General features: G+C 42.2%; 2 protein-coding genes across 6 annotated transcripts in view; one reads left to right on the top strand and one right to left on the bottom strand.

The window, feature by feature from the left end:
• The first annotated feature begins 637 nt into the window (after positions 1 to 637).
• Positions 638 to 16,398, top strand: pan3 (poly(A) specific ribonuclease subunit PAN3). Of its 4 annotated transcripts, none has more exons than XM_080050663.1 (19): positions 638 to 767; positions 848 to 1,268; positions 2,172 to 2,293; positions 2,546 to 2,618; positions 2,723 to 2,793; positions 2,932 to 3,076; positions 3,356 to 3,573; positions 4,016 to 4,120; positions 4,215 to 4,272; positions 4,773 to 4,934; positions 5,372 to 5,488; positions 5,780 to 5,881; positions 6,788 to 6,953; positions 7,381 to 7,468; positions 7,575 to 7,714; positions 8,386 to 8,515; positions 12,850 to 12,914; positions 13,002 to 13,140; positions 14,054 to 16,398. In XM_080050663.1, exons 2-19 carry the CDS (start codon positions 932 to 934, stop codon positions 14,192 to 14,194), a joined length of 2,379 nt encoding a protein of 792 aa, XP_079906789.1. In that variant the 5' UTR covers positions 638 to 767; positions 848 to 931; the 3' UTR covers positions 14,195 to 16,398. The 4 variants fall into 4 exon arrangements, with proteins under 4 accessions (XP_079906789.1, XP_079906788.1, XP_079906790.1 ...); XM_080050662.1 differs by having other exon boundaries at positions 643 to 767; positions 910 to 1,268; XM_080050661.1 differs by having other exon boundaries at positions 658 to 767; positions 907 to 1,268.
• Positions 16,399 to 17,708: 1,310 nt separating this feature from the next.
• Positions 17,709 to 22,343, bottom strand: part of flt1 (fms related receptor tyrosine kinase 1) — a gene marked incomplete at its 3' end in the record, with an annotated part of 30,759 nt that continues 26,124 nt past the window's right edge. For both annotated transcript variants that reach the window (XM_080049851.1, XM_080049852.1), the window contains exons 18-30: positions 22,099 to 22,203; positions 21,877 to 21,990; positions 21,490 to 21,578; positions 20,943 to 21,024; positions 20,748 to 20,845; positions 20,425 to 20,547; positions 19,876 to 19,987; positions 19,636 to 19,735; positions 19,196 to 19,301; positions 18,964 to 19,061; positions 18,641 to 18,707; positions 18,320 to 18,411; positions 17,709 to 17,877 (exon numbers count right to left, since the gene is read on the bottom strand). In XM_080049851.1, the coding sequence (XP_079905977.1) occupies positions 17,709 to 17,877; positions 18,320 to 18,411; positions 18,641 to 18,707; positions 18,964 to 19,061; positions 19,196 to 19,301; positions 19,636 to 19,735; positions 19,876 to 19,987; positions 20,425 to 20,547; positions 20,748 to 20,845; positions 20,943 to 21,024; positions 21,490 to 21,578; positions 21,877 to 21,990; positions 22,099 to 22,203 (1,355 nt within the window). The remainder of the gene's footprint in view (positions 17,878 to 18,319; positions 18,412 to 18,640; positions 18,708 to 18,963; positions 19,062 to 19,195; positions 19,302 to 19,635; positions 19,736 to 19,875; positions 19,988 to 20,424; positions 20,548 to 20,747; positions 20,846 to 20,942; positions 21,025 to 21,489; positions 21,579 to 21,876; positions 21,991 to 22,098; positions 22,204 to 22,343) is intronic.

Genomic DNA, 22,343 nt, shown 5'->3' with positions numbered 1-22,343 from the left:
CGCCTTGTTGCAAAATGCTTTTTAATTTGAAGTGTGAAAACTTGTAAAAAACGACCGAAAAATTATTATAGGCTTTTAGTCTTTATTAACAGTCACATTTATTTTCAAGAGCACTTTTTGGTATTAAAGGTCTGACGTTCCCTTAGTTAGTACAATATGCAAAAATAGGCTAAATTAAAAATAGCCTACTACTGAAATGCTGATTAAAAAGAGATATACCTCCCCCCCTATGTTTAGAAAAGAGTAGGCTAGTTTATTTTCTCAAATAGGCCTACTTTAAATTTAATTTCAAAAGGTCTTCTGTTAATATTTTCCCGATGTTTTATTCTCATATCATAGGCCTACATACTATTATTTTTTTGCAAGCTGCATTGCAGGTTCATATAATTAAAGTTATCACATGCTACAATTAAACATAGATTCAGATTAGGCAATTAAATGCATTTTAATTTAACCTTGAAAACTGAACAGAATCGATCCTTCAAACCACGCTCCAAATAACTTTACCCTGATGCAGCCGAGCCACACACGTTCGGATGCTCACATCATATTCCTAGCGCTCGTTTGTTTTGCAGCGGGTAAACGCTGGATACCCACAATGCAAAGCCAGGCTAGGTCCCTAGCAGAGCAGCCTGACCGCGAGCGAAAAACAACAACAGGCTACTTTGCGAAGAAGGCAGCTGCATGGAGAGCGACAACAACGACGACCAGGATTCCGGGCATGCAATGATATTTTCTGAACCTCAAATGCATGATAGCCTTATAATGTGAGTACTGTAGCGCCGTATGTGTTCTTCACCAGCTGAAGTGATATTAATCCGTTGCTATCAAGGGAAACTATTTGCAGGCTAGCTGGCTAGCTCGCTAGCTTTCTGCGTCTCTCTATGTGTGAGTGTCTTCCGGCAGCAGCGGCGGCGGCAGCAGCGGTGCCATGAACAGTGGACTCCCAGTTTCAGCTGCTCCGCTCGGGGGTGCCGGGATACCTAATGTCAAGGTGAAATTCTGCCGATATTACGCAAAAGACAAGACCTGCTTTTATGGAGAAGAGTGTCAGTTCCTGCACGAGGACCCGTCCATGGGAAGCCTTCCGCTGCACGGCGGCGGCAGCCCTGTCCCAATGTCCATGGCCGGCGGTGGCGGGACGCCAGCGGGGTATTCCCTCGGCGGCTCCGCGGCGGCCTGTCCGGGCGGCGGGGGGGGCGGTGTGCCCAAGAAAAGCGAACCATTGGGGCCTGCAGGCACGTCTCTGGAGGGGCAGCTGTTAACTAGTGAGTAACAATTACAAAGACAAGGCCTCACACGGGGAGACTGGCTGTGACTTTACTTTGGGGCCTCGGTGGGCTTTGTTAAAATTTAGCCCGAGGATTCACTGGGCCTCTTCACCAAAAACAGCGTGGGTTAGTTTAGCTACCAAACATTATCCAAAGCCTTCTGTGTGCAGCTTGCACCTCTTGTTCTCGTTTGCTGTCGTGTGAATAGCTTTGTTTTAAAGTGGTAAGTTATTAGTCGTGCTCTATAAAAACATATAACAGTATCCATGCTGTTGCAGCTCACACGGAGGAGGCCTGCTGTGTTTGTGTGACAGCTGTGAGTGGGCTTGTGGCCAGCTAGCGTTAGCCAAAATAGCGTTAAATGGGCCGCTTCAACAACTCTTAAGGCTTTATGCGTTGCCTTCAGCAGTACTATCAGCTGTAGTACTTCTGTCGATAATTGTCTTCGGTTGAAGTGAGGTGTAGTGTTTCTGATAAGATATGAGTTTAATGTTTGCTAACTTTGGCGTAGCTGCGCTAGCTGTTCACGGGTCATTGTTTTTGCGTTGTGTTGTATTCGTTTTCCTTACGAATACAAACGGCAAGCAACTAACACTCACATGCAACTCAAAAGCTAACCCTGTCCACTTTAACTCGGACCCACTGAGATTGTAATTGTCGCCAAACAAGTGTGTTCGTATCCCTGGTAAGCTTTAGTAGTAGCGCACTCTGCAGTTGTGGAGATGTTTACATGCTTTCTAATCATCTGTGATTGGTTAACCATTTACTGAACATCCAGTAGTGCTGACATTAACATGCATCATTTTTTTCTTGCTCCATTTATATCACTGTTTATGTCTGTTATATCAACCTGATGGCGTTTGCTATTTGCTAAACCTTTTTGTGTCTTATCATCCACAGTCCCAGGGATGGAGGGTGCTACACTCAGTGATGCCAATCTTACCAACTCTTACTTCAGCAGCAGCTTTATTGGGGTCAATGGGTTTGGAAGCCCAGCAGAGTCTAAATACTCAATGATGCAGGTAGGAAAGGCAAGCTCTACTGTATATTAAGCTGCTGTAAACATACAGCGCCAGAGTGTAAACCAAGGCAATGCATTAGTTAATTAAACATTTTACATGCATTTATAAAATATGGAGTTAGTTCAATTATTTTTATTCAGATTCATTTATTTGATCAGTACACAATAATATTTGATTATATTTTATGATAAACATGCATGCACATTAATGTGCCTTCAGTAACACATTTGTTTTTAACGCTGCTCTCTTTAGCGAATGACTACCAGCAGCAGCTCTCCCAGTCTCCTAAACGATGGTGCCAAGAACTTCAGCCACAGCACCCATGGTAAGACTCCTACAGTGCTCCGTGGAGCAGTATACCGCTCTCAGCCATTGAAGAATTGCAAGCACTATTGATCAACTCCTCTTACACTCTTTGGTTTTCCACAGATCCAGTGAATTCCCCGACAGCCTCCCTGTTTAGTGATTTTGGTGGCCTTAGTATGTCCCAACGGAGAAAGGTGAGCACACAAGCATCCCGTCTGAAAGAGTGTAATTCTTTTTTTATGTGCTTTTGAATTTCAGTATAGTACTTTTGTATGAGTAGGTATTGCCTCTTTCAGGAGTGGACGATTTAATGTTTTTACTTGTGCCACCAGGCTCCTAATCCGACAGCAAGTGAGTTCATCCCTAAGGGAGCTCCACGTATGGCCACCATGGCTCAGTCGACTGTCCAGGCCTTCCCCTCGCCTATCTTCCCACATCCTGGCCTTAGCAGCTCTACAGCTGCTGCACTCGCTCCAGGTAAGGGGCATCACCAACAGAAAAATCACTCTGTTATTTTTGCCTTGCTTTAATTCATGCTACATGCTTTTGTTTTCCATCTTTAGCAATACAATTGTATAGTTGAGCAAGTTTGGGGAATCCCTCTTGTGTATAGCACCACATGTGCTACTGTTGAAACGAAAGCAGCCCTCTTTAGGGTCTGTGTTCCTTTCAAACATGTTATATGAATGCAGTCAGTGAAAGCTGCATGCCATTTCTTGAAGTAATGTCTTGTTTTGCAATTGTTTGCAATTTCAGGCATGTCTCTGTCTGCGGGATCTTCCCCTCTCCACTCCCCAAAAATTACACCACACACCTCACCTGCTCCTCGCAGGCGCAGTCACACCCCAAACCCCGCCAACTACATGGTTCCCACCACCGCAGCTGACCAGAATGCTCATATGATTCAGAAAGAGACTGTAGGGGGGACCACCTACTTCTACACCGACAACACACCGGCACCCATGGCTGGGATGGTATGTGCTGCACACCGTGTCCTGCTCTGTATTTAAGTCCGGAAATGCACCAGAGGACGTTTAAAGGCCAAACCAAATGTACAAAGATACAGCATTACTGAATTTCTTTAGTAAAAATGGGGTGTAAAAAATTAAACTGCATTTAACACTTGATCAGATCTGAGGTTCTTTAGGGAGGCAAGAACATTGGCTTCTGAATTCCTACATGGGACACTGCACTCAAGTCTGTGAGCTGTCTGTTTTCATGCAGACCTGTGCAGACTCTGAGCAATCTTCGAAAATACAGTCATTATGGCCAAGTAGCGGTCTTGATTTCATTATGTAACTTTTGCTTAATGCTTCGCAAAGCTATTAGCGTAAATGTAGAAAAAACAAACATGTATGATCACTCTTTTTCATTTTTCAATAAATAGGAAGCTGTTATTTTTTGGTTTCATCGCAGGTGTTTCCTACCTACCATATATATCCCCCAACCGCTCCCCATGTGGCTTACATGCAGCCGAAAGCCAATGCCCCATCCTTCTTCATGGCTGATGAACTAAGACAGGTATTTCACACTCGCCCTATTCCTTTTAAATAAGTGCCTCTGGTATTGTTCTGGAGGTAATGTCTGATTTCTTGCCCCCTTATTTTCCCTCCAGGAGTTGATAAACAGACATCTGATAACCATGGCCCAGATTGACCACTCAGAGAACCCAGGTAAAGGGTTTACTCTGTTTGCGTAATACAGGGCTGTAATTAATTAAATCATTCACTGTGCAGAAAGAGATTTAATTTGCTATGAATGGAACTAAATACTATCCTATGCTCTCTCGTGGTTTTGCAAGTAAAAAAACCTGCACTACTTGCTTAAACATAGCAACTCTATGGCGTTTATTGCACCATGTTAAAGTGAAAGAGTGGTTGTGGTCTCTGGGTTTTGCTTCCAGTTATTTAACCCATATGTTTTTTTTCTGTGATGTCACGCACATAGTAATGGGCTACATTTTGAACCACCAAATTACATTAAAAATACACATGTTTGAAAACAAATGTACAGGAAATGTATAGCCTATTGCTGATTAAGTATTCTTCAAAAAGTGTAATTGTTCATCTGTGCTGTACCATAGAGCCCTGCTGAAAGATATCACATCTGTTTTTGCTTGCATGTGTTTGCGCAGTGTTTTTTTTTGTCTTCTGAAACTGTTTCTGTCTGCCAGATGTACCATCTGAGGTGGACAGCTATCACAGCCTGTTTCCCCTCGAGCCCCTCCCCCCACCAAACCGCATGCAGAAGACCAGCAACTTCAGCTACATCACCTCCTGCTACAAGGCGGTCAACAGCAAGGATGACCTGCCTTACTGCCTGAGGAGGATACAAGGTAAGAAACGTAGTGATAATAAATTGTGTTTCATTAAGCATTATACTGATGACATGCAACCAAAATTACATGTTTCTAAAGCATACCCAATCATTCAGGCACTATTCCTTACCTTAAATGACCCCTTTCCAACCAAATTGATCAAAATGCAAAATATAGCTTGAGCCACAAAAATTGCGTTGCCAACATGTCAAGTGAGTTGCGGAATTTGATTAACTCTCATCTGTTTTATCAAAATGTAGACAAACCCTCACCTTTCCCACTGTCACAAAGAAATAATAATTACATTTCTCCTTTTTTTAAATCGGAAAATAATGCATTACTCTTGTGCTAAAAACACAAACTTCATTACACATCTTATTTATGTGTTATTTCTCACCAAGTTCACACAGTGAGTTGTTCTAATTGCCCTTGTATCTACTGTATTTTGTGTCCAGGTTTCCGCCTTGTTAACACCAAGTGCATGATGCTGGTCGACATGTGGAAGAAGATTCAGCACTCCAACTCTGTAACACTGAGGGAGGTCTTCACCACAAAGGCCTTTGGAGACCACTGTAAGTGTGTATTGTGAGGGGAATGGTATACTTGTGTCTGCAGTATTGTTTATAATCTCTTTTAGAGGTGGATATTTGTTACCGAAGCGTAGCTTTTTTAGCTCTCAGGGGTCATGATGTACCGTTTGGCTGATATAAACTAGGGTTCCATATGATTGTGTCATGGTGCTGAAGACAAACACTTCAGGGAGTAAAATGCAGGACTAAGTGGCAATAATTTGATGAAGTATGTATAACTGTTAGACGGTCACTGACAGTCATTTTTTCCCCCTTCCATCTTTTGTGCCTCAGCGTTGGTGTTCTCCTATGACTTCCATGCGGGTGCAGAAACCATGTTCAGCAGACACTTCAATGATCCAGCAGCCGACTCGTACTTTACCAAGAGGAAATGGGGTGGGTTGGTGTTACATCTCTTTCTCTCGCACTAATATATACCCAGCATCACCTCTGCTATGCTCCGCTGCACACATTTGAAGTTTGTTTACTTGCTGGCAAATTAGGTCATCGGCCTAGGTCGATTTGGGTGTGTGATTTCATGCCTGCGTTGTCTGCAGATGTGCTTATGTCGTTGATGGCTCATATTGAGTACATAAAACCACTCGTTTGACTCAAAATAAAGACACATTTTTCAGTGTGTTTACAATCTGTAAAGTTTCCTACTTTGACGGTTATCATGTGTGTTTCTGTGTGAGAGTCTTGGCGACTTAGGGGAAACTGTGGCTGAAACTGATCTTGCTGCAGGTGCTGTATGGCCTACCTACAGGAATTCAGACAGAGGAAGCAAAACCATTCAGACCTGAGCTTTGTCTAGGCTGCAGTAAACGGTGATAACGAACTGTTATGCGCAAATTGTATACAATTGCACAGATGACTTCTCAATTGTGAATTTATGGTTTTGGTTATGCAGTTCAAACCTGAACACTGTCGCCCGAGTAAAATTACCGAACCCATATGTTGGCAAGTTTGCATGATTTTACGAAACTTCATTTTTTCAGATTAGACTTTAGCTGAAACCAATAGTCAATAATTTAACAGGTCAAGTTATTGATAGAACCAAAAATCAGACAAAATGAGCACTTTGAAGACATCACCTTTTTAGCTTTAGGAAATTATGCTGGGGATTTTTCAATACTTTCTGACATCTTACTCATCCAAAAGCTGACCTCACAACAGTGAGATTGTTTCTCCTGAAGAGAAGATTACCAAGGAAGTTGTTGACAGTTTGAGGTTTGAGTCATAGGTGCTGTCTAAGCCGTTTTAAACTGCGTTCGTGTGATAAAGAATGTCTTTCATGTACAGGACAACACGAACCTCCACCTCCACGACAGCACGCAGGTCTGCTCCCCGAGTCCCTGATCTGGGCCTACATCGTCCAGCTCAGCTCGGCCCTACGCAGCATCCACACTGCTGGCCTGGCCTGTCGTGTCATGGACCCAAGCAAGATTCTTATTACTGGCAAGACCAGGTACACGCACGCAAGCACTCACACTCACACTCACACACACACACACACACACACACACACACACACACACACACACACACACACACACACACACACACACACACACACACACACACACACACACACACACACACACACACACACACACACACACACACACACACACACACACACACACACACACACACACAATGATATTGAAAAGAGCCTGTCACACATAACTATATATACTGAAATAGAATGGCGTGAATTTAAATTTTCACTTAAGAAAGATACGATCACTCACCTTAAATACATTTAAAGCAGAAGAGTTTTTTAAAGTTTTTTCAACTGAGGCTTTCCTTTTTTTTCACAACCATGTGCTTGTGCACACTCAATGCATACGTGTGTATCGGCTATTGACTATAATGCTCTCATATCTCTGCAGGTTACGGGTGAACTGCGTTGGGGTGTTCGATGTCTTAACCTTTGACAACAGTCAGACCAATCATCTTGCCCTAATGCCACAGTACCAGGTATTTACTATGATGTAGTTTCTTGAGCGTGTGGTTAAAGCTATTTTCAGAAAGGGGCTTCATATCCTTGTGTATTTTTGTGATGTGTGTTTGTTTTGTTGTGCAGCAAGCAGACCTGGTGTCACTGGGCAAGGTGGTACTGGCGTTGGCCTGTAACTCCCTGGCTGGCATTCAAAGGGAGAACCTGCAGAAAGCCATGGAGCTGGTGTCCATCAACTACTCTTCAGACCTCAAGAACCTCATTCTGTAAGAAAGGAAGGGGGTTGCAGTGTGATTTGTTGCACAAAAGGAGTTTGCACCTCGTACCCAACTTGGGCAGCTCAAGCTTTTAGCAGTGACCATGTATCTGTAGCTAAAAGGAAAGTTCGGTGATAATCCCTTATCCACATGCAGTTGGTCAAGTGCGTCACTTTATGTCGGTTTCAAACTAATGTTTAATTAACATCTGCATTAAGATGCAGTACAAATCCCCAGTTATACAGCTAATATTACCATAAATCATAAGCATAAACAGCTTAGGTTATTTTTGAAAGAGTCATCACAACGTTTAGAAAAATTCTGTGGCAGTTATACTGTAAATCTGATTAATCTCTATTTCCCAGGACTCAGATTGACATTCGTCACCCACCCACACTAATACTAATTCTGGTGTTCATGATGGTAGTCACAGCAGCTGTTGTGCTGTTATATCTGCACACAACTTTTTTTGTTTGTTGAAAATGTTCAAAGCGCTATGTATACAGTATGTGAATATTATAAGTGCAAAGGAAAATTGAACTTGCAGTTTTTACACTTAAACTCCTGAACACATGACGGAAACAAATGTTTATTCCCACATAAACTCGTGGAAGACTTAGTTGGAAGATGACATTGCTTTCAGCCTTTCCAACTCAACTCATGTTTTTGTGTGTGAATAGGTATCTGCTGACTGAACAGTCTCGCATGCGTAGCGTCAATGACATTATGCCGATGATTGGGGCTCGATTCTACACACAACTGGATGCATCGCAGATGAGGAATGATGTCATTGAGGAGGACCTGGCCAAGGTATTCAATTTGGAAAAACCCTTAAAGAACAGAAAGTGTCCATGAGTATATGATTCTGCCATGTACATTTCAGGCTGATATTCTCGGTGATGAGCAAAAATAGGGTCATTGGTTTAGTGAGCGAAGTGGGAAGTTGTATGCACAGAGGATGTTGTATGGTATATTTGAGGTTATGTAGCCTCGTCTTTAACTCAGTTTCCTCATGTAAGATCGTGAACGTGTGAGAAAACAGACCCACACCTCCATTTTTATTCTCGTTCACCACCCAACTTCCCCATTTCACCCCAACTCTGTAAACATCCACCAAAACTGCAAAATATGATTTCCATTTATGCCTCCATTAGATGTCCAGCAGGTCTCCAAAGATTTCAGCGACATATGTTTAGAGAACAGCTGATGATCGGAGAATGGGAAGACCGTAGTAATAAAAGTGCGCCTGAAAATATAGCTTTTGTGGCCAAACCTGCCTGTGATCTGCCACATCCCTTTTCTGGTTGGGATAGGGTCTTCTGTCTCATTACCTCATCTCTGCATTATGTGTTACACACTATTTCTATTATTAAGAAAATATATGTAGAAGAACATGATGCGTTTGTTCCAACTCATCAGGCCTAACTGAGTTTAGCTGCGCTGTAGCATGTCGGTAGGATTTCATGTGAAAGGTCATTGCAACACCACTGTTGTGTCAAGCTGTGGTTGGCATTGTTTCTGTCATATTACACATTGCCAAGTTTTTGACTTTTTCAAACCCCCAGATGTATGGAATATGAGACATCTTAAGCATAGCTAACGCAATACATTTGTCATTGACAAACTGTTTTGCCATGCAACAAACTTAAAATGCTGGTTCCCAATGTTGGTAAAACATTTTTTCCCCCACATGAAGTTAGCTAAGTAGGTTAAAAGTCTAGAGAAGCTAATGTTGGAGGATGCCAACATGATCGGCTGATTGGTTTTCAATACTTGTCACTCTGTCCAACAGTGCAGAAAACGTTTGACAGGGTGAGACAGGCAGAATGGAGGAGGAGGAGGAGAAAGAGGCAGGAGTAAATTATATCTGCAGAGGTGAAAGGTGAGCAACAACTTGTTGACAATAATCTGATGTGGAGTCAAAAACATCAAGTTTGTCTCTAGGTGCCCATATTATACAGTAGTACCAACATTCAAATAAATAAGAATAGATTAGTTCAGTTAGTGTTAATTCAATAGTGAAGTTGGCGCTGGCCAGAACACAAAATGTGTTAAGAAGAAAAGGCAGCTTCTCGTGGTCGACTTTTAGTAAGGAGGAAGTCTCATATGGAACCTGTGAGATAACCGGGTCCATCACCATGTATGGACAGGAAGTCAAGTGACAGAGGTTTCAGTTTCTGACGGTGTTCCTTGCGTGGATGAGAAGCCTTCTCATTTTTAAAGGGGCCCACTATCTGTAAGGCGAAATTGTCACATACGCCTCCGCCTTCATTATTATAAATCCCTGTTCATTCTAGTCATTCATTCCACTCTCTTCATGTATTCACTGATTCATTTGATTGTTTGAATAATTATTTATTTGTATTTATCCCTCACCCTGCAGTAGGGCTGGGCGATTAATTGAATTTCGATTTCGATTAGAATTTTGGCTTCCCTCGATCATGAAAACAAGATAATCATAATAAAACGATTATTGTGCTGCACGCCGGCCGGGTCATGTGTGGTAAATGCAGCGTACCCTTCTGTCTCCACCTGTGCGCTAAGCTCCGCTCCGCCCCCGCCTGAACAGTGCAATGGTTTATTTATTTTATATACTATCTATGTTTATTCAGCTTAAAGTTAAAACGCTCGTCCAGGATGTTAAACCGAAACAATAAAGCCTTGCGCGAGCGAAGGAGTGATTCACCCGGTAAAACCTTTCTTTATATGTCCATGGTTGAAACATGGTGTGAGACTTTGTGATGACGGTGGGTAACGGTGTCATTCACAGCGACACCTCGCCGCGCAGAAAAGCTCTGTGGCTTTACGACTAAAATGATAGTCGAGGATTCCTGCACGTTAAAGTTGTTGAGGGAAAAGGCTCTCGCAGTCTAATTACATTTCTCGAGCCTGAATACATAGTGTCATGTCGGCAAACTATCTGCGCGACAAGAGAAAGTATACAGTGAGCGGCCTCCCCCCATTCGTTTCATTCTACAGCCGAAACGTTACAATCACCACCTAAGCATGGACATCGTTTTAAATAAAGCCTCTAATTTTAATGATCACTAGGGCTTTGATGCAAATTCTGAAGTCTGAACATTACGGTGGCAGCTGTGGTGTAGTTTTTTTTCAGCAACTCAACCTGCACTGCAAAAAATGTAGATTCATGCCTCTTAAAAGTCAACATACAAATCAATAGCCCCTTTTACACAGCCAGTGAAAGCCGGGAATATGCCGGCCTTTCGGCCCTCCGCCCTGCTGTGTAAATGCGACAGTTGCGGAACGAGGGAAGAAAGGTGCGAGTGATCGTTCCGGGAATTTTACTACCTCGGGGGGTAGTAAAATTCCCGACACGATCAGTTCCGCCTCTCTGTTTAAATGCTCCAGCTTGTTGTTGCGGAACAGGGAGGCGTTTGACGTTCCATAGTCTACGTTCTAAAAATGCGACCATGTTAGCAGTTGAAGGACGTGTGTTTAACATTAACCACGGCGGCCTGATGTCCCGTAAAAATCACCAAATAAAAGGAACGGTGTATAATCTAGCTGATCATAAGGTCCGTTGCTCAATCCAAACCCCCGCGCTTCATTTTGCAGTGTGTATGAGTCTATTTCTGCCCAGGAGAAGTTGTACAATGGAAAGCTAGGCTAGGCTAAGTAAGGGATAAAGTATAGCGAACGGGTCACTTGCTAGAAATAAAGACCGACAAGCTGAAGCAGGAGCTCGACGCGCAGCGGAGGGCTCTTGTTCAGCTTGAAGGTCGACCTAGTAACGGGGGAATAGTCTGCTCGCCCCGCTAGACTGTCTGCTTCAGCTGACTGAAGGCTCCGGCTCAGCTGTTAGCCACAGAGCTACTGTTTTGCTAACACATTCCGCCGCCGCTATTATTATCCTAAGTCTGAGCGTATATCCACACTTTATTTCTGTCTACAGTAACGTGACTTCACACACTGTGTGTATGTGTATGTCTGATTGGCAGATCGCTGCCCTCACAAAGAGACTCGCTCACAACCAACCTGTCACACACACACACACACACAGAGGTGAAGCGGTCGGATTGATTTAGTCAGTTTGGTTAACTGTCCCAGTGATGTTGGACTCAGCGCGTAGCGAGATCAACTGGCACATCGTGGGGACAGTAAAATACTGCCCTCTTACTGCAAGCTCCAGCACTTCTGCTCTCAATTCACCGGCCATTGTTGTTGTTGTAAAGCAGCTGACCGGCGCGGCGCTAAATGTTTACGTCACACCTGACGCTGTTTACAAGCACCTCTTTCATTCCGGAGCGCTGTGTAAAAGGGACTACTGATGCGCCAGCAGGCCGGCGTTGCTTGGTTCTGTGTAAATAACACAGAAGAAAGCAAAGCCGGCATATTGGAGTGATGTTGTTCCGTAAATATGCCGCAATCTCTGTGTAAAAGGGGCTACAGAGTGGTTCAAAAACACATCCCTAGTAAAATATAAATTTTACTCGGTTTTACTGTTTATTTATTTTGGGTGGCTTTTTAGTTGTAGGCTTTGTTTGAGGAGCACATTTGGGAGTTTAGTTTATGCTATGTTGAAATAATTGTCTGAATTTTCATTTTGGTGCGTCCCTACAATGAATAATCGCCTTTAATAATCGTGATTACAATATCAATCAAGATAATCGTGATTATAATTTTTGCCATAATTGAGCAGCCCTACCCTGCAGTACACTTTATCTTTTAATCTGTAATTCTGGAAAAGGGCCCTAATTGAATCTTGCTGTAAATTCAATGTTTTGGTTTTCTTATCAAAGTCGATTGTTGCTGCCTCCAGCAACAGAATATTTTTCACACTTGGTGCCATTTTCAAAGTTTGCTACTTCCAAGTTTTTGCCATTTTCAATTTAAGAAAATCATATTCCTTTTAACTTTAAAGCTTGATTTTTAAGTTTTAAGTCTGTGATTCACCCTCACAAAATTCCATGGTTATTCCCTCTGTGCAGCTGCTCTGTGCCCATTTTTCTGAGAGTATTTGGAAGCACAGTACCAGCTATGTCTGTGCGTCAATTCTGGCTGGGGGCCTATGTTGAAAGTCTCTCCCCCTTGTTTTCGTCCTACCTCTTCACTACCGACTGTCGATTAAAAAAAAAATACCCTTTGTTTGGGTCTGGTGAATATGAACCGTTGTTTCTTGACAGGAGGTGCAAAACGGCCGTCTCTTCCGCCTGTTGGCCAAACTGGGCACTATCAACGAGCGGCCAGAGTAAGTAGCACTGGCACAAAGATGCAGTGATATGTGCCATCTTTGGTTCTATTACAACTCTGTGACCTTGTGGTGTGTGTTTATCAGGTTTCAGAAGGACCCGTCGTGGTCGGAGACAGGTGACCGCTACCTGTTGAAGCTTTTCCGGGATCACCTGTTTCACCAGGTGACAGAAGCTGGGACGCCCTGGATGGACCTCAGCCACATCGTCTCCTGCCTCAACAAAGTCAGTGTGCCGCCTTCTTTTTTAAATTTTATTGATGATATCTAAACCTGCAGAAATCTGATAATTTGTCAATTATAATGAACCAGTTAAGGTTTACAAATTAGACTCGCATGCAAAGTGTCTTGTTTTACGTTCATGCTTCGAATGCATCGGCAAAAAACAAACAAATTTATTTGCCAACTATGTGTGAGAGTAGGGCTGCAACTAACGATTATTTTGATAATCGATTAATCTGTCGATTATTTTCTCGATTAATCGATTATTAATCGATTAGTGTTTTGGTCCGTAAAATGGTGAAAAATGTTGATCAATTTTCCAAAGCCCATGTTGACGTCCTGAAATGTATTGTTATGTCCAAAACACACAGATATTTTAGTTTACAAATTCACATTTGAGAAGCTGAAATCAGAGAATTTGGAAATTTTTTATTAAAAAATTACTCAAAACAATTATCAAAATAGTTGCCGATTATTTTAATAATCGATTAATCGTTGCAGTTCTATGTGAGAGAGATGGAGAGTGAAAGTAAATGTACATCTATTTTCATTTGTGGCATTTTGTATCTGGTTAGCTGCTGGTCGCGGGAAGGAGCAGCAGAAATGTCAATCTCTCGGAATGTTTTAATAGTTTTGTGCACTTTGCAGAACAAAAAATAAATAAAAAATGTAGAGATGTGTGTTGAACTGCAATAATTTGTTAATAATTCCAACCAGAAGCTGTGAATGGCACAGGCAAATAAATTATACATTTCTCAAATTCAACCAACATCTAAATACAGCCAAACAAAAACAAACTTCTCTACCTCTTCACTTTTTCTTTATAATCAAGCAAGAATATGTTCTATTAGAGGATTGATTTCTTCCAAAATGTAAGTATTTTTTCTTTTTACGCTATCCTATTTTTTTTCACGCAGTTGGACGCCGGCCTTCCTGAGAAGATCAGCCTGGTGTCTCGGGATGAGAAGAGTGTCCTGGTTGTGACCTACTCGGACCTGAAGCGGTGCTTCGAAAGTACCTTCCAGGAGCTGCAGGCTGCAGCCTCCGGCTCTCTGTAGCGCCCTGTTGGTGGGACCGGCCGGACCTGGAGCACACTATTGCACTACAGGGGAGGACCAGGCTCATGGAGATGACATCAGCATGGCGAAGGCAGCGGGGCAGGGCTTCGTGAACCTCAGTCACATACACTGACGCTGTCCACCAGGAAGGCTTTTTCTAAAGTGTATTTTTTTTATTTTTCCTAAACCCCGCAGCTGAAAATCGTAAAATAAAAGGAGAGAAAAAGGACAATTACGGAAGCTGTGACGAACGAGTATGATGACATTTTTTTAGATTTGGGGAACAAAACGAGAAACAAACCATGAGGTTTTGAACATTTTTCCTGCTTTTATTGTTTATTTCTACAATTGGGGGTTATTTTCCAGAGGAGGATGCACTAAGATTTTAATTTGTTAATTTTTGTTATTTTTATGAATATGTGTGAGTGGCTTACAGGGTGTACAGAGAGCGCTAAGGTCACAAACACACACACACACATGGACATAAATAAGCAGACTAAGAATGAAAACAAACAAAAAATGAATCCAGCTTTCTATTGACTGAGTCTCTCTTCTGGAGACCAAAGCCCTTCATTGTGACACACTAGGAGACAGGACACACCACTTGAGGCTTTCGTTGGTGCAGGATGGCACCTCTTTCATGAAATGGGCCAGACCACCTTTGCCTTGGCTGATGGTTCCCCTTCAGAAAGGACAAACCACTTGGGTGGGTGGGAAGTGTTTCTTAAAACTGGAAAAATTTATGACATTTTAGTTCAGGTTGATGTGGAACATCAGGCTCATATGTTTGGGTGGGTGGGCTAGCATGGACTGGGATTTAAGGGGGTAAAACGTGTTTTTTGTTGGCACTGAAGAAGGGGTGTCTTCTCCTGATGCTGTCTGATGTTACATACAGCAACCACCTTTTCGTTAATGGACACTATTGTGACATGAACTGCTCAAGGCTTGGGTCATTTTGATTTGGCTGTCCAGCACCTGGATGGAGCCTGCGGGTGGGGCTTCTGTTGAGGTGGAGCCACAGCTGCCTCTTTGTGGAATGTCATTATTTGTCTCCCGCCCCTAACAACCCCTTTCTGTCTCTCTCTTTTTCTCTTCCTGCTCTTATCCCAAACGTTCTCTCGCCTCAGTGGTTCTTGGCCCCTCTACATTTTGAGAAAAAAACAAAGTGATGCTTTTTGTGATTTTTCTAGCTGGTTTTTCTCTTTTTCGGATACTGTGCAGGAATGCATGATGGGAAATACAACTCTTTATTATTCTGTGGACCAATTCCAGCAGGGGTTTAGGGAAATGGGAAGGGGTTGAAGGTGGAGGAGGGAGCAGGAAAAAGGCAACAACAGTTTTATTTGACTTTTAAAAGATCATGATACACAATCGTGCTGGAGCAAAGCTCGGATGGCTTGGATTTCTCTCAGGATGACTAACAGCTGGAGGGGCCCGATGATTGAATGTGTTTGGCTGTCATTGGCCGTCCCTCTCCAGTCAGATAGATGAGCTGCAGCAGAGTGGGATTGATTGAGTTTTAGGAAGTTAACTGCATTGGGGAGATCATGCTGTGAGGGATTTCATGTTGCCCTTAAGTTTAGGTCATTTTCTGTAGGTCAACTGTTTTTCAAATTGAATGAATTTGGTGCAAACCGGCTTCACCTAGATAATGAAAACAATCGGAGCTCTGCCAAACCACTGTTCTTGATTTGCCTTCCTCTTGGTCTTCATAGTTTTTGAAAAATGTAAGAGTGACCAAGAACAGGGTCAAATGTCAAAACCACACTTGTCAGGTGAGGGACAATCAAGAGGATAGGCCTAAACAAGAAAAGTTTATTGGCTGTAGTCGGTTGTTACTGAAGGCGATGGCCTGTATTTGAGGGCAACAAACCTGCAGGGAACTGGCTTTGTTAAATCATGTACTACTATTTTAGTGAAATAAACATACAGAAATCATTTGGTGAATGTGGTGCTTTGGAAGAGAAAAAAACCAACACACATGCCCCCCAATTCAGCCTACACAATGTCAGCGCTCATATCACTATATTCCACATCATAACACACACACAACCACACTCCAGTTAATTTTAGTGATGATCTTCTCTTACCCCCACATCAACACACCAACAATCATCATCTTAGTATGTTTTATGCCCCTCTTGTGTTCATTGTCTCAAATTTTGCAATATTTGTGTGTACAGCAGTATTTTAATAAAGAATATCAAAACTGATACATGCAGCTGCTTTTCTTTTTGTTGACAGCTTTTAATCGGCAAATTCAATATTTTAAAACATGTTTATCAACTTTTAACAACTCAAGTCAGCATATAGTTTGGGTTGTACTAGATGAATTATGATCACATTCCTTAATTATTAATCATCTTTAATACTAGGAAAAATACAAGCCAATCTTTAGATGTGTTATTTGCAAATTGGTACATGATGATCTGTCGTTATTAAGTTACATTAGCCTCATTGAAAACAAGTTAACATGCAATATGTAGCCGGATAATCTTATCACAATAAAAAAAAAATTTAAATGCACTTGAGTTATCAGATTTCACTGTTCAGATACAGATCAAATGTTGAAATCCACTTCATTCAAACGGTCTTCACGCATACAACTCAGCAATTATTTTGTAAATATGAGCATGAGCAAATGTATGTTTTATAAGTCAATTCTGAATGGCTTGACTTGATTCTATATCAAACGATACATAATACAGAATTTATAACACCTTGCTGCCCAATATTAGACACACTTAGAATGCAATGAATCCTTTTCACCATGATGTAGGGTTTTGTTTTTTGTCTATCTAGCTTTAGAGGCTGTAGCTTTATAATAGTTTGTAAGACCCTCGTGGATACTGAAAATGAACATGACACATTTTATTGCAGAACGGTTGTAATAGACCATATTAGTTTGGGCTAGGTGTACCTAATAAACTTGCAACTGTGTCTTTATTTATATTTACAAAAGGTAAAAAAGGGACAAAATCAGTTGACAAGGAATGAATACATGAAAATGATTACAACATTCAAATAAATACAGATAGATACATCACATACTATAATTCAGTGGATAATAACTTTTTTTTTTCCAGCATAAAGTTACTGTGTGGGAGAAACAATTATTTCATACAGCAGTGTTTCTCCTCACAAAGCTTAGCACATGAGGTACCAATACATTAAGCCATAGTAGTGGAAAGTCAGTGAATACATTCTGCATAACCGCATGTGAGGGAAGTAGCCTACTATCAGTTAACGCTTAGCTGCTCTATGAAGGGTGCTGTGGGATAATACTTGGTAATACTGAGGCAGCTTATACGATTTTGGAAACTACAGAGAAGCAAGAAAGGGTGTTTTGTGTCTGATCTAGAGAAACTGATTCTAGGTTTAGCCGAGGGAGGAGGAGGAGGAATGAATACATGTGAATATCATAATGAGGTAGAGGACGCCAACAGTGAAAGCAGAATATGTTTACCCTGTGTTAAAGTAAGCCTTCAAAGAGTCCCACAGACAGGACGGGATGCTAGAGGGAGGGGTAGAGAAAAGCAGAGTTGTAGTCTGGAGGAGGGGAGGCGCCCTCGTCAGACTCCCATTCACACGCCGAGATGGACGGCTCGTCGTCATGGAGAGCAGCGATGTCATTTGTCGGGAAAGGCACCTGTTTGTCCCGAGACTTAGAGAAGTTGAAGAACCTTAACACATATTAAAACAAAACAAAAAAACCTTGTTAATGATACATTTAAGATTTGTTCATGGACCGATTTTTTTTGGTAATGAACTTTGACTAGGGACGGTTAACGAGAACTGATACTTAATTGGTATCGGTGCTTGACCGGTATATCGATAAGCTACTGGATCAACGATACTGCCAATGATATTTATGCAATGTTAATTAATTGGGGTTGATATATAATTAAGACACAATTGAATGTTGCCTGATAGGAACAACATGTCTGCACTGATTCCTTCTTTCGAGACTCATCACAAGCGGGCACTGATTGTAATCTTTCTATTCAACTGAAAAAGAAATGTAAATGCGTGCAACTGAACGTTTGACATTTGCAGATAATGAGAGGTCTGGGCTGGCAGGCGGGAATTGACGGGTTTAAAATTTAACTGATCAGATGTCCCAACCTGCTGCGTTTCTTGTTCTCAGTGGGATTGTTCCACGTCAGAAGATTCAGCTCCTCGGACGGCAGGACCATGCCGCTGTCGCTCTGCCCATCCTAAAACAGAGAGGATGGAAACACCAAGCTTATTAGAGAGCTTTTTGGTTTTTCCAAAAAAAAATCGTTTTATTGTTTGTAGTTTTTTTCACGTGTTCCCTCTGAAAATTATTCAGTTTTGACAAAGTGAGGATGCATTCTGTCTTATCTCCTTACTTTGTGTGTATTTGTGTGTGTGTGTGTGCGTGAGTGTGTGTGTGCAAGCAGAAGTGAAGGTGTTCCTTCTTACAGGGCTGTCTGGTTCCTCGCAGGGCAGTTCCTCAAAAATCTGAAGAGTGGCCATACCCCGCATGTAACTGGACAGATTGGGATCAGAGTCAAAACACAAGTTGGAAATTTCTCTACTTTGTCAACCTGTTTCCTGTTAATACTGAATTTAGTTTCAGTAACCTCACGTAGCTCACTCCCATCACTTTCACATCTGCACCTGCCATTCTTTACTTATGAATCCAATCTGCACACATACAAATCAAGGTGCGCTCGCTCAGACACAGTACATGCAGTTAACTTAAATTGCATAATGTGTTCGTTTTCTCTATAATGTTTCCTCACCTAAGGTTTGTGACTGCAAGCGGGTTTTCTTTGAAGGTCTTGCTGTGAACAGAGTCTGCAGTCGCGAATGAACCCAGAGGAATATAATCCTTCCCATCCTGTTAAAGGAGAAGGAACAAATTTGGGTATTTACACCTGCGGCCTATTCACATTGAGAAACATTTTCCTGGACAAAAAAAAAATTTAATCATAAGCCTGATGAAGTGAGATCTTTAAACAATAAAAGTCTGACCTGCTGAACCCTGGCTTGTAGCAGGTCTCCAAGGGTCTCCACCAGGTTAGTGAACGTGGGTCGATCCAAGGGGGCGGCCTCCCAGCATGCCAGCATGGTGCTGTAACTGCACACGCACACGCACACACACACACACACACACACACACGCACACACACACACACACACACACACACACACACACACACACACACACACACACACACACACACACACACACACACACACAGGTATGAAGTTTGGTATTACATCTAACAGTATCACTGAGCGGAGACATAAAGGTTTGAACCTGGCTACTTTTCTAACTGATCTACAGTATATGTTCCCCCAAAACAGGTTTTGATTGTTTTAAAAATAAATAAACATATTGAATAATAGGGGCCCAATTTACTACATCCCCTCTCCCTTGGCTGATTTCAGTAAGTGTTGAAAACACCCACATCTCAGTTGTGCTGTATTCAGGTGCTCGCATCCTTGTTCCTGCCTTCAGCCTGTGACAGAACTCTTCATCTATGTGAAGACCAGGGTACGGGGACGCTCCTGTTGGACAGACACACACCATACATCAGTATGTGATCGCACATATAAAAGGGTTGGGTCAACATCTTGCAAAAAGGTATCAGATTAGAGTATTTTGTTGCTTTTGTATTGGATTGTTTAGTTTGTCCACTTCCTCCTACCCAAAGAGAAGATCTCCCACAGCAGAATGCCATAAGACCACACGTCACTTTGCGTAGTGAACACCTTGTCAAAGATGGACTCTGGAGACATCCACTTCAGAGGGAGGCGGGCCTGTGAGCCAACAACATCACAGGGAGCAGGGTTACAAAAGAGTGCTCATGAGGAAACGTTCAAAGTCTGGCTGAAAAGACGTTAGGCCACAGAAACCCTAAAAACCCTAGTAGGTAATGCATAACTATGTAGTTGTTATGCCTACTAAAAACTAGAATAAAATAAACAAATATGTAGTAGTTACTAAAATATATATATATATATATATATATATATATATATATATATATATCTAGTTAATACAGAACTAGGTAGTAGTAACTAAAAAAAAAAGAAACTAGTTACAAAAAAAAGCGTTCAAAGTCTGGCTGGAGAGACCACAGAACCTCCCCCCAAAAACGATGTAGTAGGTAATGTATAAATAACTATGTAGTCGTTGCTACAATTTTGTGTACCTTGTAATAAAGTGTCACCAAAAAAAATAAAAAAAGACTCACATCTCCCTTGCGGACGTAGTCAGGGTCTTTGTAGATGTCTCTCGCAAGGCCGAAGTCGCAAATCTTTACCACTTTATTGTCAGAAAGCAAAATGTTCCTGGCCGCCAGGTCTCGATGAATACACTGATGTAGAAGCACAGAGATAACAAATAATGACTTACATGAAACAGTGTACCTGTATGCTCACACACACACACACACACACACACACACACACACACACACACACACACACACACACACACACACACACACACACACACACACACACACACACACACACACACACACACACACACACACACACACACCAAGTGTCAGACCTTGCGAGAGGCCAGGAACTCCATCCCACGCGCCACCTGGAAGCAGAAGGAGATAAGATCCTCCAGGAATAAAGGAGAGTTAGAGACAGATTTGGTATCTACAGGAAGAAAGAGAAGTAGGAAACAGGGATGTAATGAAACAGTTTGATCATGCACATACAATGTTTGACAATGTTTACCCAGCTCCTCTCTTACCAAGGGGATTCTCTTCACTCTTATCAAACTCTGTTCTAATGTTGCCGACCCCACCTGGCCCTCTATCCTTTCCTCCGGCCAGCTACGATAGGGGAGAAACCAATTCATTGTTGTAAGATACGGTGTAACCGAGAGTGAAAATAAGTATTGTTAATGGTTTGAATGGATGTCTTCAGTATTTCATAAACATGTTTCGCAGTGTGACAATGACCTTTGAGGCTACAGCTTATAGTAAGGTCTAAACTTGTGAGGAAATTAAGGAAGTAAACGTCCCGCTCAAGAACAGATAACATCTTCAAACCTCAAACTGTTTGCAGAAGTTAGTTTTTTAAGTGTGATGATTTTGTAATTGTGTGTGCAGCACAAAGGGCAGAAATTATTCTGCTCTTTTCTCAACAACACGGAGAAGCTGAAGTGTGGGGGACATGGGCATGTGTGAAACATGTTTGCACTAACCATAGAGGTCCGGTTTCACACTTAACACGTCTGTCATGACACCATCTTTAACTGTATACAGTATAGGCAGCTGTGAGGCTGCCGAGCTCACCCCGTTGTGCACAAACACTTCTCTCTTGGTTTTCAGGAAGGCAGAGAGATTTCCGTAACAGCAGTACTCAACAATGACCATCAGTGGACCTGCACACGCACATAAAACACACGTATATTACAGTTATTTCAACTGTGAGGGCAGAACATGCTTGAAAAATAACATGTGCATACGATAATGTGCACACACACACACACACACACACACACACACACACACACACACACACACACTCACACACGCACACACACACACACACACACACACACGCACACACACACACACACACACACACACACACACACACACACACACACACACACACACACACACACACACACACACACACACACACACACACACACACACACACACACACACACACACCTCCTGGCTTGGTGCAGGCTCCCAGTAGGTTGACTACATTCAGATGATGTCCCATGTGGTTGAGGATCTTCAGTTCGGTCATCAGAGCTTTGTGTTCACTGGCTGTAGCTCCCTCTGGTGGACAAAGGGCAGAAAAGAAATAAAAAGTGGCATAAATGTCTTCTATTTGCAGGGAATTGTCATTTTTCTTTTCTCAGAAAAACAGGGAGACGATCTTGGCACCTTTGAGCATCTTGACAGCGACAGTGCTGCAGCCGGTGCCGTTGTCTATACCGAAGGCGGACGCCTGAATGACTTTACCGAAGGCCCCGCGGCCCAGAGGTTTCCCTGAAGGAAAGAGAAAGACTTTGAGTGACTCCAACAGGGGGAAAGGGGAAGTGTGTTTTTTTATTTCTCTAATGGAACTACTTCATTAATTGACATTATCATCCATACCGGACGTGGGAGGCTGATAAAAGAAAACCTCA

The sequence above is a fragment of the Ammodytes marinus genome (genome assembly GCF_949987685.1).
Source record: "Ammodytes marinus genome assembly, chromosome: 21".
NCBI lineage: Eukaryota > Metazoa > Chordata > Actinopteri > Uranoscopiformes > Ammodytidae > Ammodytes > Ammodytes marinus.
Note: the sequence above shows the minus strand (reverse complement) of the source record. Positions and strands in the feature narration are given on the sequence as shown.